The following is a 13,658-nucleotide window of genomic DNA, read 5'->3' as shown; positions in this document are numbered from 1 at the left end:
TTTAGTAAGCAAAGAAAATACAAATTTACTTTTCTTCAATGACACTATTAACTACTTCACAGAGTTTTTGTAAGGACTAAATGAGATAATTAACATAAAGAATTCATCCCATAGTGCCTGCCATATGGAAGGTCTTCAATAAATTGTAGCCATTGTTAGCTATTATTACTCTTTGTTCTAGGAACTAAGGAGGTTCCATAAGAACTATGACTTAATACATTCTTTAGATCTCTTTGATGTCATAAACATAGTAAAGAGAAATAAAATACTTTGCAGGCTTTATAAAAAGTCTTACTCATGCAGGTACAATGTGCATCATGTGCCCTGGGAAGACATCCAGACTCTCTGGACAGACATTTATCTCTACACTGGTATTTTCTCAGTACAAAGGTGGTCCATAGATGATTTAATAGCATAAAAAGAAAAAAGCTGCAACAGGAAGGAGTAGGTTCCCTCATCTTAGACAAACAATAAGAACAATATTTTTTTTTTAAGGGATGATTCTAACTTATACATTACAAATGCTACCAAATTGATACATTAATTTTCTTTCTCTAGGTCAGGCCTGGTGGCTCACACCTATAATCCCAGCACTTTAGGAGTTCAAGACAGGCAGATCAATTGAGACTACGAGTTTGACAGCAGCCTGGCCAACATGGTGAAACCCTGTCTCTATTAAAAGTACAAAAAATTAGTCAGGCAGGTGGCACCTGCCTGTAATACCAGCTCCTCAGGAAACTGAGGCATGAAAATTGCTTGAATCTGGGAGGCAGAGGTTGCAGTGAGCTGAGATCGTGCCACTGCACTCCAGGCTGGGCCACAGAGGGAGGTGCCTTAAAAAAAAAAAATTTCTTTCTCATGCCTTCTCTCAGCATCATCCAAGTATCTTGATAACAAACTCACTAAGAACAGAGCAGCCGCCCAAGGCTACAATGTGAGGCTTACTTCAAGTTGCCTGATAGAAGACTCTCTTTCATGAATAAGGCGGAGGTCATCTTCTGTAATTTCTTCATCCTGCACCTGCACTTGAGGTTGAGTTTGGCTAACAGAAAAAAATGAATGTGGAAAAAAACAAAGATTGGTATTCAAAACAATGAGACTCATTTCCTACTTAAGATATATTCATTAAATAGGAGATTTTATTTTTCAAAGTTACAGAACTTCTCACTTAAAAAATTCTAAGACCATAACAGATATATTAATCAAATTTTACTCATTTTTCATTTCACTTACATCATTTTATCTAATATGAGTTTAATGTTATTACTTAATTATTGGAAGCTATATTTGGCAACTTGGTATTTCTTCTCAGCTGACTTAAACCTCATATAAGGGAATGTCTATATTAATAATTAAGTTCATAAATATTTATTTGGAAAATTTTATATATAATAAATATAATTACTGAACTTTTTTTTTCAAACTTACTCTCTATTTTCAATGTATAAACAACTTAAGGTATTTATGATATAATATACTGAAAGTTTTATTCTGTTCCAGGGACCTTAATGTGTAAACTTTGAAAAATTACCTTTTGATCTGTAAAATATTTTGTATTTCTTACCTTTCCCAGGATACAAGATTCCTTTCTTTTGAGCTGTCCTCAGGAAAACCACCCTGAATAATTTAGTAACAGGGTGGAATGAGAAGGGACAAAGAGAGCAAAAATAAGAAAAAATAAACAACACTCATATTTTCCCTTATAATAATCTAAACTGATTTACATATACATGTGTGTGTGTGTGTGTGGAGAGAAAGAGAGAGAAAAAAAGACATTCTTGTTCTAATTTTTCAGGTCAACTGCTTCAAGTAATAATATAATTATAAGTAATTTTAAATTCTAAGTAGACAAGAAAGGAATTCACTAAATATTCTCAAGGGCCAAATAAGTATTACTTGGTTAAAGCTTAATGTAGTCTTGGAATCCATATGTTAAGGAATAAGAAAACAACTCATGATAGTTTATAAGGGAATTTAAAATTAGATTAATTCAAAATTCTACTGAAAAGTTTCCTTTCATTTATTTTCTCCAGGCTCATGTTCATTTTCAATATTCATACAACATACTTGCACCATTCATCTTTGTCATCTTGGTGTAATCCAGGAGGAAAGTGCTTTCTATATTAGCATGTACACAAGCAGAAAGCCTCGGTGCCAAGACAATATGAGAATACTAATCAGGATTTGATCCCTAATCTTTTCTGACAAAATATGTCTCTAAATTTTTACATAATCTATAATCTTCTGTAAAATGACACAGAAAAAAATAACCACAGTAATACATAATTATCATCCTTCTCTAAAAATGGAGCAGAAAAGCATAAAAATAAATATTCAAGTGCTGATTTCCAAGATATTCACAGCTCTTACATGACTTAAAAAGTTATGCTACTACAGACTTTCATGGCCCCCTTAGAAAGTAACCATGTTTATTTCTAGACTGCCTCTAAATACTTACAGACACTCTGGAACTGGCTCTTACTCGAGCAACAAACTCTTTCTCTCGCTCAGCAGCCTGCCTCTGGACCTTCTGGAAGTTTGTCAGTGATGTTGTGAACTCTGCCACTAAGCGATCTTTCTGTATTTTCCTTTGACGCTAGACGTAAGAGAAAAAAAAAAAAAGCCAACTAGAATCAAGCTGTGAAGCTCAACAGAATTTGGTAGTTGTTTTAGCATTAGTTGGTTCTTTATTTAATCCCGTAAGTTTTCACTTACTCCCCAGTTACAGGGCCTTACGGATTAACTCTCAATAACATTCTGACAGTATGTCAAACACTGCACGTATTTAACTTGAGGCAAAAGACCCACTGTGCTGGATTTCTCACCTCAAGTTTTCATGCTGCTAAACACTAGCTCATGATTTTGAGGCTATTTTAAAGCAATTCCTTTTTCAGCAAATAAAGCCTTATGCTTTTAGCTAAGTAATAACTTCCATTGAATAATCAGGAAAATAAATATGTTCCCCCAGGACACCTCACATGTCGAGTGAGTTTGCACGTTGCATGCGGTCAGACCCAGGAGGCCAGGAAATAATAACTCAGGAAGCATTTTCTGAGAACTTACTTAATTACAGGTCAGGGCAAATGCATGGAAACAATTTTTGCTTTATTGAACCACAGGATACTACCTGAGCAATTAAATATAGTTTTGTGTTCTGTGAACTAATCTCAAGCAGAATTATTTTTGATTTCCTTTTTAGCATAAGAGTTCAAAGATCCTACAATGCATGTGATTTTTTTTTTTTTTTCACATTCGATACATCGACAATGTGTCTTAAAGCTTGATATCTTACCTGTTCACTGGGGGTGGTGGGCAGAGATCCAAACTCTTTAATGTACTTGTCTGTTTCTTTGGCAAGCTGGTTAGTATATTGCTGCTTCTGCTGCCTGAAGTGAGAAAACACACATTAGCCAAAGGACTGATACACTTCTTTAAGCTGCAGCTCTGCCATTTAAATCAACACTGACAAACAGTTGTATAAAAATTGCCTTTGCATAAACCGGCTCTACACTTTGTAAAAAAAAATTTCATATCCTATTCTTTGATAAATATTGAGCAAATATTACATGTCAGGTTCTTCACTCACACAGGGTAGCTGAGCTTAGAGAAATAAATATCAATGGCCATTTAGAAACAGATGACTCAAGTCAGAGGGAACTTGAAAAATAGACTGTTGGATGTCTGATCCTTTTTGTTTGAGATATTGGGGATGTGGGAGCCTTTTATCCACATCTCATACCTGGACGGTCAGGTGAGCAAGAAAAGATTTGTTGCCTTAGACTTTGCCCCGCTCTCAGATCTTCGTTATACCTCGCCTCTCCTATTTCTCTATGTGAACATGTATATGCCATAGATACTTTAAAAAAAAAAAAAGGCTCAGACATGCTGGCTCATGCCTGTCACCCCAACACTCTGAGAGGCTGAGTTGGGCAGATCATTGTAGGCCAGAAGTTCGAGACCAGCCTGGTCAACATGGCGAAACTCCATCTCTACCAAAAACAACAAAAATTAGCCAGGTACAGTAGTGCAAATCTTTAATCCCGGCTATTTAGGAGGCTGAGGCAGGAGAATCACTTGAACATGGGAGGCGGAGGTTGCACTGAGCCAAGATCACACCACTGCACTTCAGCCCGAGCAACAGAGGGAAACTCTGTCTCAAATAAACAAATAAACAAAAAGGAAAGAGGCAACATTGGTACAAGTTTACTATTATTTAAGTTTGCAGTGGAAAAAATAATAGCATTTCCTTGTAAAGGGAAAGAACACAATAAATAAAAGAAGTAAATTACAGTCATCCCTCAGTATCTGCAGGGGATTGGTTCCAGGACCCCTGTGGATACCAAAATCCATTGATGCTCAAGTCCCTGATATAAAAAAGATATAACATTGGCATATAATCTATGCACATCCTCCCATGTACTTTAAATCATCTCTAGATGATTTATAAATACCCAATACAATGTAAATGCTATATAAATAGGTGCTAAATTTTATAGTTTGGTTTTTACTGTTTTCTTATTACTGTATTGTTATTTTTTCTTAAATATTTTTGACCTGCATTTGGTTGAATCTGAGGATATATAATCTATGAATACAGAATGCTGAGTACATATGCATATTTTATCTAGTTAGCTTATAAAGTTAAAAGATTTGCAGTTTAAAAACATGACGCTAAAAAAAAGCTCATATTAATTGTGACGTTTTACAAATTACAACATCAGTACCTTTCATATATATGATCTCATTTAAAATATGGACTAGTCACACTCGGGGTCCTTTAAAATAATGAAATACTGTATAAGAATATGCTTAGGAATAGACATCTGTATTTGACTGACAAAGGGGGAAGTAAAACCTATTTCTATCTCTATTTACCAAATACCCTATCTTTAATGCATTTTTGTATATCTTTGGAAATCATAACATAGTTAACATTTTAAGAGGAAGATCTTAGGCTGGACGTAGTGGCTTACAGCATTTTGGGAGGTTGAGGCAGGTGGATTGTCTGAGCCCAGGAATTGAAGACCAGTCTGGGCAACACGGCAAAACACTATCTCTACAAAAAATACAAAAATTAGCCATGCATAGTGGGTGCGCCTGTATTCCCAGCTACTCAGGAGGCTGAGGCGGGTAGATCAATTGAGCCTGGGAGGTCCAGGCTGCAGTGAGCCATGATCATGTCACTGTACTCCAGCCTGAGTGATGCATGAGATCCCGTCACAAATAAAATAAAAATAAAAACCCTTAATGATCACAGATACATATTCAGAATCTTCACTATTAACTCTATCAAAATATTAGAACTATTATGAATTACGTACTTCCATTTTACTTTAGTTTAATGAATTGTAGTTTATTATTTAGATTTGGAACATTTTTACCATTCTGACACTTATCCACTGTGGAAAAATAAAATATAAATTAGAGATAACTGTAAGTTCTTCAAATTGTAGTTCATAAAAACATGAATTCCTATTACCTATCTTTTAAGATCCTCTGCAATTTTCCCTCTATAGCTAACGTTGTTTAGAAGGCATCATTTATTAGATATCTGTGACTTGAAATTTATAGCTGTAACAGCACTGAAACAAAATTTAAGAGTTACGTTCTAAATGACATTGGGTAACTCATTAAACCCCTAAGAGAAATAAACAAAATGAAAACAGTTATTTTGGTCTATCTCTCTCACTCCAATTTTGTAAGGTTTAAATGAGAAAATATGTAAAAAATACTCTGTAAAATCCATAATATAACACAGAAAAAATATTATTGCTATGACTGCCAGTCTGCTAACAGCAAATTAATTTACTGGAATATCTACTACATAATTCATTATAACTTTTTTTTTAAACAGAAGCTAATGATCTCTGAAATTCAAGGATGTAGGTATAAACTTATGGGAAGACAGCTCATATAGCTGGATATGTATTGGATCTAACCAAATAAAACTCTGGTGACTGCAGCGATTGTTAGCTATGGAAAGTAAATCACATAAATTGAGATACTAAAGTTTTCAACAGCTGTCAAAAACAACCTACCTAAAAACTATAAGAATTGCAACTAAAGAAATTCTGCTTTGATAGGGTAAGCCAGATCTTTAAAATAAAAACAGCTGCCTACTCCGGACAGGGAAAAATCCACACAAAAGCTTGGTACAAATGTATGGATAAGGTAGCAGAAAAACTCCATTGTTCTTCCATTTCTTCCTCCAATAAGCGTAACACTACATACTGTAAAAGCAACATAATAACAGCAATAGAGCTTTTCTTTCTCTTTTATTTAATTAGATACTTACAGCTGTTGCCTCAATTCAGGTGAATCTTGAGGTGTTCCAAGTTGATTCAGAGTTCTTTGTATTTCCACAGCTATTAAAATAGAAAATTCATGTATTAACTGTTACAAAAGTTAGGGCAACAGTAACAATAAGTTAAAAATTAATATGTACAAGCAATTGAGCAATTGAAAAGAGACAGAAAAACTAAAAGTAAAAAATATTTACTGGGAAAAAGAATAAATGGTTTATTTAAATCTAATTAGTAACAAAAATGAATTAACTTTCAAGAGGAAATTGTGTGGGAATATTAACTTGTGAAACTGCACTTATGACCCAAAAATACTATCTTCATCCTTATCTCATCAGGATATTAAGTTAATACAATGGCACACAGACTTTCATTTAACACTACTGGCATAAAAATTGTGAGGAAAATAAGTAACAATTACATTTCACTAGAATATAACGTAAATAAATTACAGTTAATAAATGAGAAAGGAATAATATAATTAGAAAAAACCACTTTCAATTATCCACATAATCACTGATTTCAGTAAAGATCATCAAAGGATGCCAAAATCACAGGACATTCGCATAACTTAAATTACCACCACACAGATGACATTAAGTATAAAAGATATAACTGTATTATAGATAAATCTCTTGTCTGAACACAAGTGACCAAATTTAGCACTGAGAATAGAAAAAAATGATATTATGAACCTTGTGACATGCTGCAGTGAGAAAGTCACAATATGATCTCTGGCTTTTTTTCTTGCCTAAATGTTTAACCTGAATCTAATCACAAAAAGAAATTATACCAGTCTAGACTGTGGAACAATCTACAAGATAACTTGCCTGAACATATTTTAAAAGTCAATGTCACAAAACAGAAAAAAAATTTGACAAAGACAGGGGAGCTTTCTAAATTAAAGAATTAAAATACCCAAAAGACATTGTACGATTTTTGACTGGATTCTAAATCAGGAAAAAGCAAGCGCTATAAAAAAAAAAACCATAGGGACAATAGGAGAAACTTGAAAAGTAAAAAACATATTAAACAAAAGTTGAAAAATGCCCACAACTGGTCAATCCAGGTGAAAGGTTCATCATACTATACTTTTATATATATTTTGTGAGGTTTAGAATACTTAAAGATTTTAAAATAAAAAGTCCAGGGCTTAAAAGTTATGTTCAACTCACAATCTAGAAGTCTTTGACTACTGCAGTTTTTTAAAAAAGGCTCTACACAGAAGGGGAAGGCCTATAGTTGTACGTGTATAAGGACATAAATAAAATGTCATGGTACATAAATAAAACATCAAGTAGAAATAAGCTGAAAAATCAATAGAACTCTTAACACTCGAATCCCCCCATTCTTTTTATGTAAATGAGTGGTTTATTTATATAGCTTAAATGCTTTTAAAAATATTCATTATTTACATACTCAAGGGAATGATAAAGTATTACAAAATGCAGGATAAGTTTCGGTCATTGGGAATGATGTAATAAATACTGCTTTTAAGTCAAAGCTGAAAAACAAAGACCAGAGAGGAGTCAAAGCATACAGCAACTCTTCCCATCTGGCTAATTTAATAGGAATTTATTTTTGCTTTGTGGAGGTTGATTTTTCCTTTCATAAGAAGGAGAAATTTTGTTTGCTGTGTTTAACTTATGGCTGCTTGTGATCAGTTATATATTCTCTCTCAACCTCAACAGATTTTCTTGAACTGCCTTATAGGTATCTGTCTCTTTAAGCGTATTGATAATACAAACTGTAGTATGGGCATCGACAGACTTGTGGCAGGTATTTATCTCAACTCTAAAGGGTTGTTTTTTAGAAAAAAAATCACAGCAACTGAAAACAAATAAATTATTTAACAAATGACACCAGGAAAACTGACTAACCATTTGGGCGTGGGAGAAAGAACCCTACCTCAAATCATATAGCAAAATACATTTTTAATAAATCATTAATTTAAATATTAAAACTGAAAATATTAAACTGCTATAAGAAATGTTTTTATTATATGATCTTATATATGATCTTAGAGTAAGAGACATAAAATATTAGCTAAGCATGATACAAAACTAAAATCCATTAGAAAATACTGACAAATTTACTACATTAAAGAACTTTGCTAAATGTTATATGAAAATTTGTACATATATCACAGTTATCTATGTAAGTGTGTGTTTATATATACATGGGAGACAGTAAATACAGGATATGATGAGGAAAGAGGTTAAACTACAATGGTACTTTTCTTGGTAATTAGAAAAACAGCCCAATAAAAAAGGGACAAAGATGATAATCTTGCAATTTACAAAAGGCAAATATATATATAACAAAATTTCAACTTCACTGATAATTAACCTTTCACATTTCTGGTTGGTAAAAATTATGAAAAGTAGTTGAGAATATAATTACAATCAAAGACTTTAAAAACAAAATGTACAGACTACATAATACATAAGAAAGAGGGAGCAATAATCAATGATAACTAAAAATAATTCAGAAAACATCAGATAATCCAGTAGAAAAATACGCCAAGATACGTGTACATGTATGTAACAAATCTGCATGTTCTGCACATGTATCCCAGAACTTAAAGTATAATGTAAAAAAAAAGAAAAATGGACCAAGAATCGGAACTTTAATAATATTCATGAATAAACTGAATAGCAAAAACAGGACTGAAATGCATATCAATCTTGCAAGGTATAAACAAGTACAATACATGAATGCTATGCAAAATTACTCAGCCAATTAAAAGAACTGAATAGAAATGGCTTCTGACAGGCCCAGTGGGAGCCTAGTTCCACCATGTGGTAATTTCCCATTTCTGAACAGATACACTCAGCAATCCCCAGTTCTCACTCATACTCCCTGAGTAAGGACTCTTATGAAAGGAAGAAATCATTGGAAGTCCCTGGGGACCCACTCTAATAAAATAATAAAACCAAGGGTATTAACTGTTCCCCAGGAATTGCTCAGAAATGCCACCACAAAGGACAGAAAAACAGGGAGCAGAGATGCCTCTCACTCCCATTTAACCTGCGTATCTGGAGGATGCAGAAGGCTAACACTCATGACAACTAGCAAAGGTTTATTCAGGTGGTGACTCCAACTGCAATGCTGCTGAAAATGGGATCGATTTCCTACAACAGAGCATTGCAATTTCTAACAACTTGTATATGCCTGCTGATACAGCAAATACTTTTCCCTCTATCCTAAAAAACAGAGAACATGAGAAAGTATTTATCAATGGATGGGACATCAGTGAGCCTTCACAGGCATATCTCATGGTTATGTACGCTCTCTATCTCCGTACCACAATTTTGTTGTTAAGGATACAGATCATCTCCTCCTGCAGGACGCTGGTTCAACACAGTGGTTAGCACTAGAAAAGTGGCAAGCAACATGTACTCTTAGATGCCTACAAAGCGTAACTAAGCCAGCAGGTAGAAAATATATTCTGTGAAAATACAGGGCAGTGTTTCCTTGGTGAAAAATGTTGGCGAATTAATCTGTATGGATAATTGACATACTTCAGCATTGTGCTCTTCTTAGTAAACTCAAGTACAAATGAGAAACAGACTTTTTAATGCTCCTTCCACCCTTTGCTGAATGACCCAAAGGTTACTAGCTTTAGCTTCAACTCCCAAGAAGAAAAGGCCACTCAGCTAGTTCAAGTGGTGATATAAGCAGGTCTACTTATACCTACTTATACCTTGGCTTGAATGATCCAGCTGATCCAACGGTACACCACACCTGTGTAATTTCGGGGCACTGAAGAAAACTAGTAGCAAATCCCAACAGGAAAAACATAGGGATTCCTTAGAATGCTTGAGCAAAACCATCCTTTTGAGGACTAGTTCTGGCCTTGCTACTGAGCCCTGGATAGAGTAAACAATGGTATGAGGTAACCTAGTGACCCAAGCTGTTCCCCAAGAATTGGATGTAATCTTGTTGGTATATCCTTTTTACATTTTGCTCTGTGTATGTCAGTCAGCCTGCCCTTCGCCCCAACTCATGCAGCACTTGTTCAGTGGGATAATGAACTAGCAATGGCTGTCAGAATAAAATCCACATGTAGGCTCACCAATATGGGTTTCCCCTTATTCAGACTGACATGACCATGGGCATTGCCATACACCAATTGGCAGCAATAGCAATCTCATGTTATACTCTATTATTTTGGGGGTTTTTTTTTGCATTAATTTTTTCATTCATTCTTTGGAATTCTCAGATGCACATCCATATGCTCTATAGAGATAATTTTACCCATTTTACTTTCTGTGACTAATTATCTTTACAAACACTTTCAATAATGTGCTAATTTAAAAATAAAAAGCAGACTAGTGGTGTGCCATTGTTAAGGGTTGACCCAGCCAGCTAGAGACAAGATAACTATGCTCCTTCCATCTTGGAGGAGGTAGAATTTCATATTCACTTCAATTGTACTACTGTGGGTTCTGTTATGCATCCTCTAAGCACCCACTGCACCCCCTGATTCCCGTCCCCACTTCCCCCATGCTTCTACCAGACTCCTAATCCACCTATTAGTCACAATCAAGGTGTTCCAAACACTGATGCTTCTGATCAAGAAATTACAGAGAAAAAAAAATGAACGATGTTCCAAGGACAATGGGATTCACTGTTCTGCCATGCATTGTTATCTAGAAGCTGCTGGACTTCTAGAATGTTTACGACGGCCTACTGAAGACTCAATCCTGGCCCCACCTGGGAGACAAGCACCTTAGAAAACTGAAGTGCTATCCTACAGGATCTTTATGGTCTCAAATCACTCCAGGGTGCTGTTTTACCTACAGCCAGAAAGAAACTTGGATTTGGGAATAAGAGGTGGATGTAAAGTGCAGCATTTCACAATTACACCTAATTATCCATTTGTATAATTTTTTCCATCTCTCAAGTTGATTTAGAGACAAGATCCAAGTAAGGAAAACAATCATGTTTTCAAGACTACAAGTGGTCCTTTAGGGCCAAGGTAGTATGTTGATTGAGGTAATAATTAAGCGGAAGTTGGGGTATACTCAGACACAAGTAAAAGGGAGATGAACGGGAGGGGACCTGATAAGACTGACATCTTCAATTGTAAAAGCAGGTACCACACAGCCTGTAAGCAGGAGCAACAAGGACCCAGGACTGAAAATCTGGGTTATCCCAAACAGCTGAGGTGGTGAAAGAAGGCAAGAGGAATGTGGAATGGTTATTATAACAGGAAAATAGTAATACAAACTGCAGCCTGTGATCAGCTGCAGAGTGGCAACTTAGCACCTGCCAATATTCTTTTTCTTGCTCTGCAAGGTATCTATTTAGATGTATTAACTGTCTGTCTCCTTCGCTATCTACTTCCTCCACTGTTGTATATAGAATGTACACTTTGTGGTTACACTAAGACAGAGTTTTGCTGAAAGAGAGGAGGAACGCACAGGAAATCACCCTGGATTTGGCATTGGATACAGGAACTGAGGAGACCTCAGTTTTATCCCTTCTGTGGAAATGGGAAAGGAGTTCCGTTGTATGAGGGACAGCAGCAGTATGTCAGGCAGGAGCTTCTGTTTTTAAGCTTAGGCGTATTTTTTTAAAAAAGGAAGTATGTTCACTGTAGAAAACAAAAGGGATAAATTATAATGAAATTTATTTTTGGCCACTTAATACCAAAAACTATTATTACACTGGGATCTTTTTGGTTATAAAATCATGACCACTGAGAAGCAGCACCACAGAGCCAAGCTTTGGAGGGGGAAAAACTGGCTGCTAAAGCAATAAAACTGTTGTAAGATTCTTTGAGCATTGCTTATGTTCATTCCAATGTAAGACAGATGATTAGTAATGAAAGGATTAGTAGCTAGCACTAACAATCTATTTATAATCAAAACCTACATTTACTCTGTGCCTTTGGTTTTGTAGATTTAGGTTTTACAGATAACGAAATTTCTTAAAAATCAAACGCTCTGGCTAACAACTTCTTTGTTACCCTGAAACAATTTTTTAAGAAAATACAATGTCTCATAAAATGAAGCCTCTTAGAAAACAACCATTATGTTATTGCCTAATAGAACACATTTAACTAATGAGAGCTAGTTGCTTCTCATGAATACAAATGGGAGAAAAGGCCTCCTACACTTACGCAGCATACAATCTAGAAAAGGAAAAAAAAAAAAAGTGCAAATACCATATAAACTCAAAGAGGCAGCAGGAGCAATAAATGCTATAAAAACGTTTCAAACAATGACCTATGATATGTGTGTTCTATTGGAAGACAATCCAAAAAGTTGTAATGAAGGTGGCATTTGTAATAAACCGGTTTGAAGGGTAAGAAATAGGACATTTCAGTTTGGAGATTCAAACCTCTAATACCATACTTAGACATACACTGAAATGATCAGAATACCTATTAGTCACCCTAACAAGAAGACAAACTTCTTAAAGGCAAGGACTAAGCTTTATTCATTTTGATATTTCCAGAATTTATCATATTGCTGACCCTCAATGAATAGTTTCATGAATGAACCATAAAAAGAACACTGGAAAGATCAAAACTTATGTAAGAAATAATACATATTTCTAAAATATAAACCATAGAGAGTTAAGAAAGGTAGTTACGCTCATTTCTTATTCATTAAACAAACATTTGCTGGGATCTACTATGTACCAGGCACAGTGGGAGATCTTTTGAACATCAACATTAATTTGGTTGTGTTCTTTTAAACTGAGCAGGTCTACACTTGAGGATCAATTAAAGGCATCAGCTGACCAGGGGCTTATAGAAACATAAATCTGAAACTACTAAATCAAATTTGGAAAAAATATTATATGGTATTAGTTCAATTCTATTTTATAAACAAAGAAGTTGAGAACCAGACAGAATAACTAACTTGTTCCAAAAACTACAGCTATTTAGTAGAAGAGCTAGGATTAGAATGTAGATTTCTTGGTTTTCAAAAAACTTTTTTCAATGCACTAAAAGGACTGAAAATAAAAGACCTTAAAAAATATTATTTCATAATTCAGGTGTGCGACAGTTGACAAAGCAAAGAAAGAAAGAATAAGTGTGCCTACATCGAAGAAGTAACCTGAAGGAGTTGAACTGAGATGTTCAGATGTTTCCAGCAGTGCTCAAAGCAAGTTTCGGTCCAGCAGTGGAACACAAGGATTCTTCTTCCCAGCTGAAAGCGATCAAGAAAGAAATGCCTGCTCTTTCTCTGGGTTTTATGAACTGCCAAGATTCCAGAGACTTCATTTTATATATGACTAGTATTACCCTCCTACACTAAGGTCAGCAAATTATGGCCCATAGGGCCTGAAACCTGCTTTTGTACAGACTTCCAAGCTAAGAACTGTTGCTACAGTTTT

The 13,658-nt window shown here is 35.0% G+C and overlaps 1 protein-coding gene across 1 annotated transcript in view; it reads right to left on the bottom strand.

Annotated features, from left to right (window-relative positions):
* The window catches only part of STX7 (syntaxin 7), a 54,891-nt gene that overhangs the window by 10,772 nt on the left and 30,461 nt on the right, over nt 1-13,658 (bottom strand). Inside the window, exons 3-7 of the mRNA XM_017533231.2 lie at nt 6,296-6,365; nt 3,293-3,386; nt 2,459-2,596; nt 1,565-1,617; nt 946-1,042 (exon numbers count right to left, since the gene is read on the bottom strand). Coding sequence (XP_017388720.1) covers nt 946-1,042; nt 1,565-1,617; nt 2,459-2,596; nt 3,293-3,386; nt 6,296-6,365 — 452 coding nt within the window. The remainder of the gene's footprint in view (nt 1-945; nt 1,043-1,564; nt 1,618-2,458; nt 2,597-3,292; nt 3,387-6,295; nt 6,366-13,658) is intronic.

The sequence above is a fragment of the Cebus imitator genome, unplaced genomic scaffold, assembly GCF_001604975.1.
Source record: "Cebus imitator isolate Cc_AM_T3 unplaced genomic scaffold, Cebus_imitator-1.0 Scaffold81, whole genome shotgun sequence".
Taxonomy (NCBI): Eukaryota; Metazoa; Chordata; class Mammalia; order Primates; family Cebidae; genus Cebus; species Cebus imitator.
The sequence above is the reverse complement of the archived record's forward strand: the minus strand, read 5'-3'. Positions and strand labels throughout refer to the sequence as shown.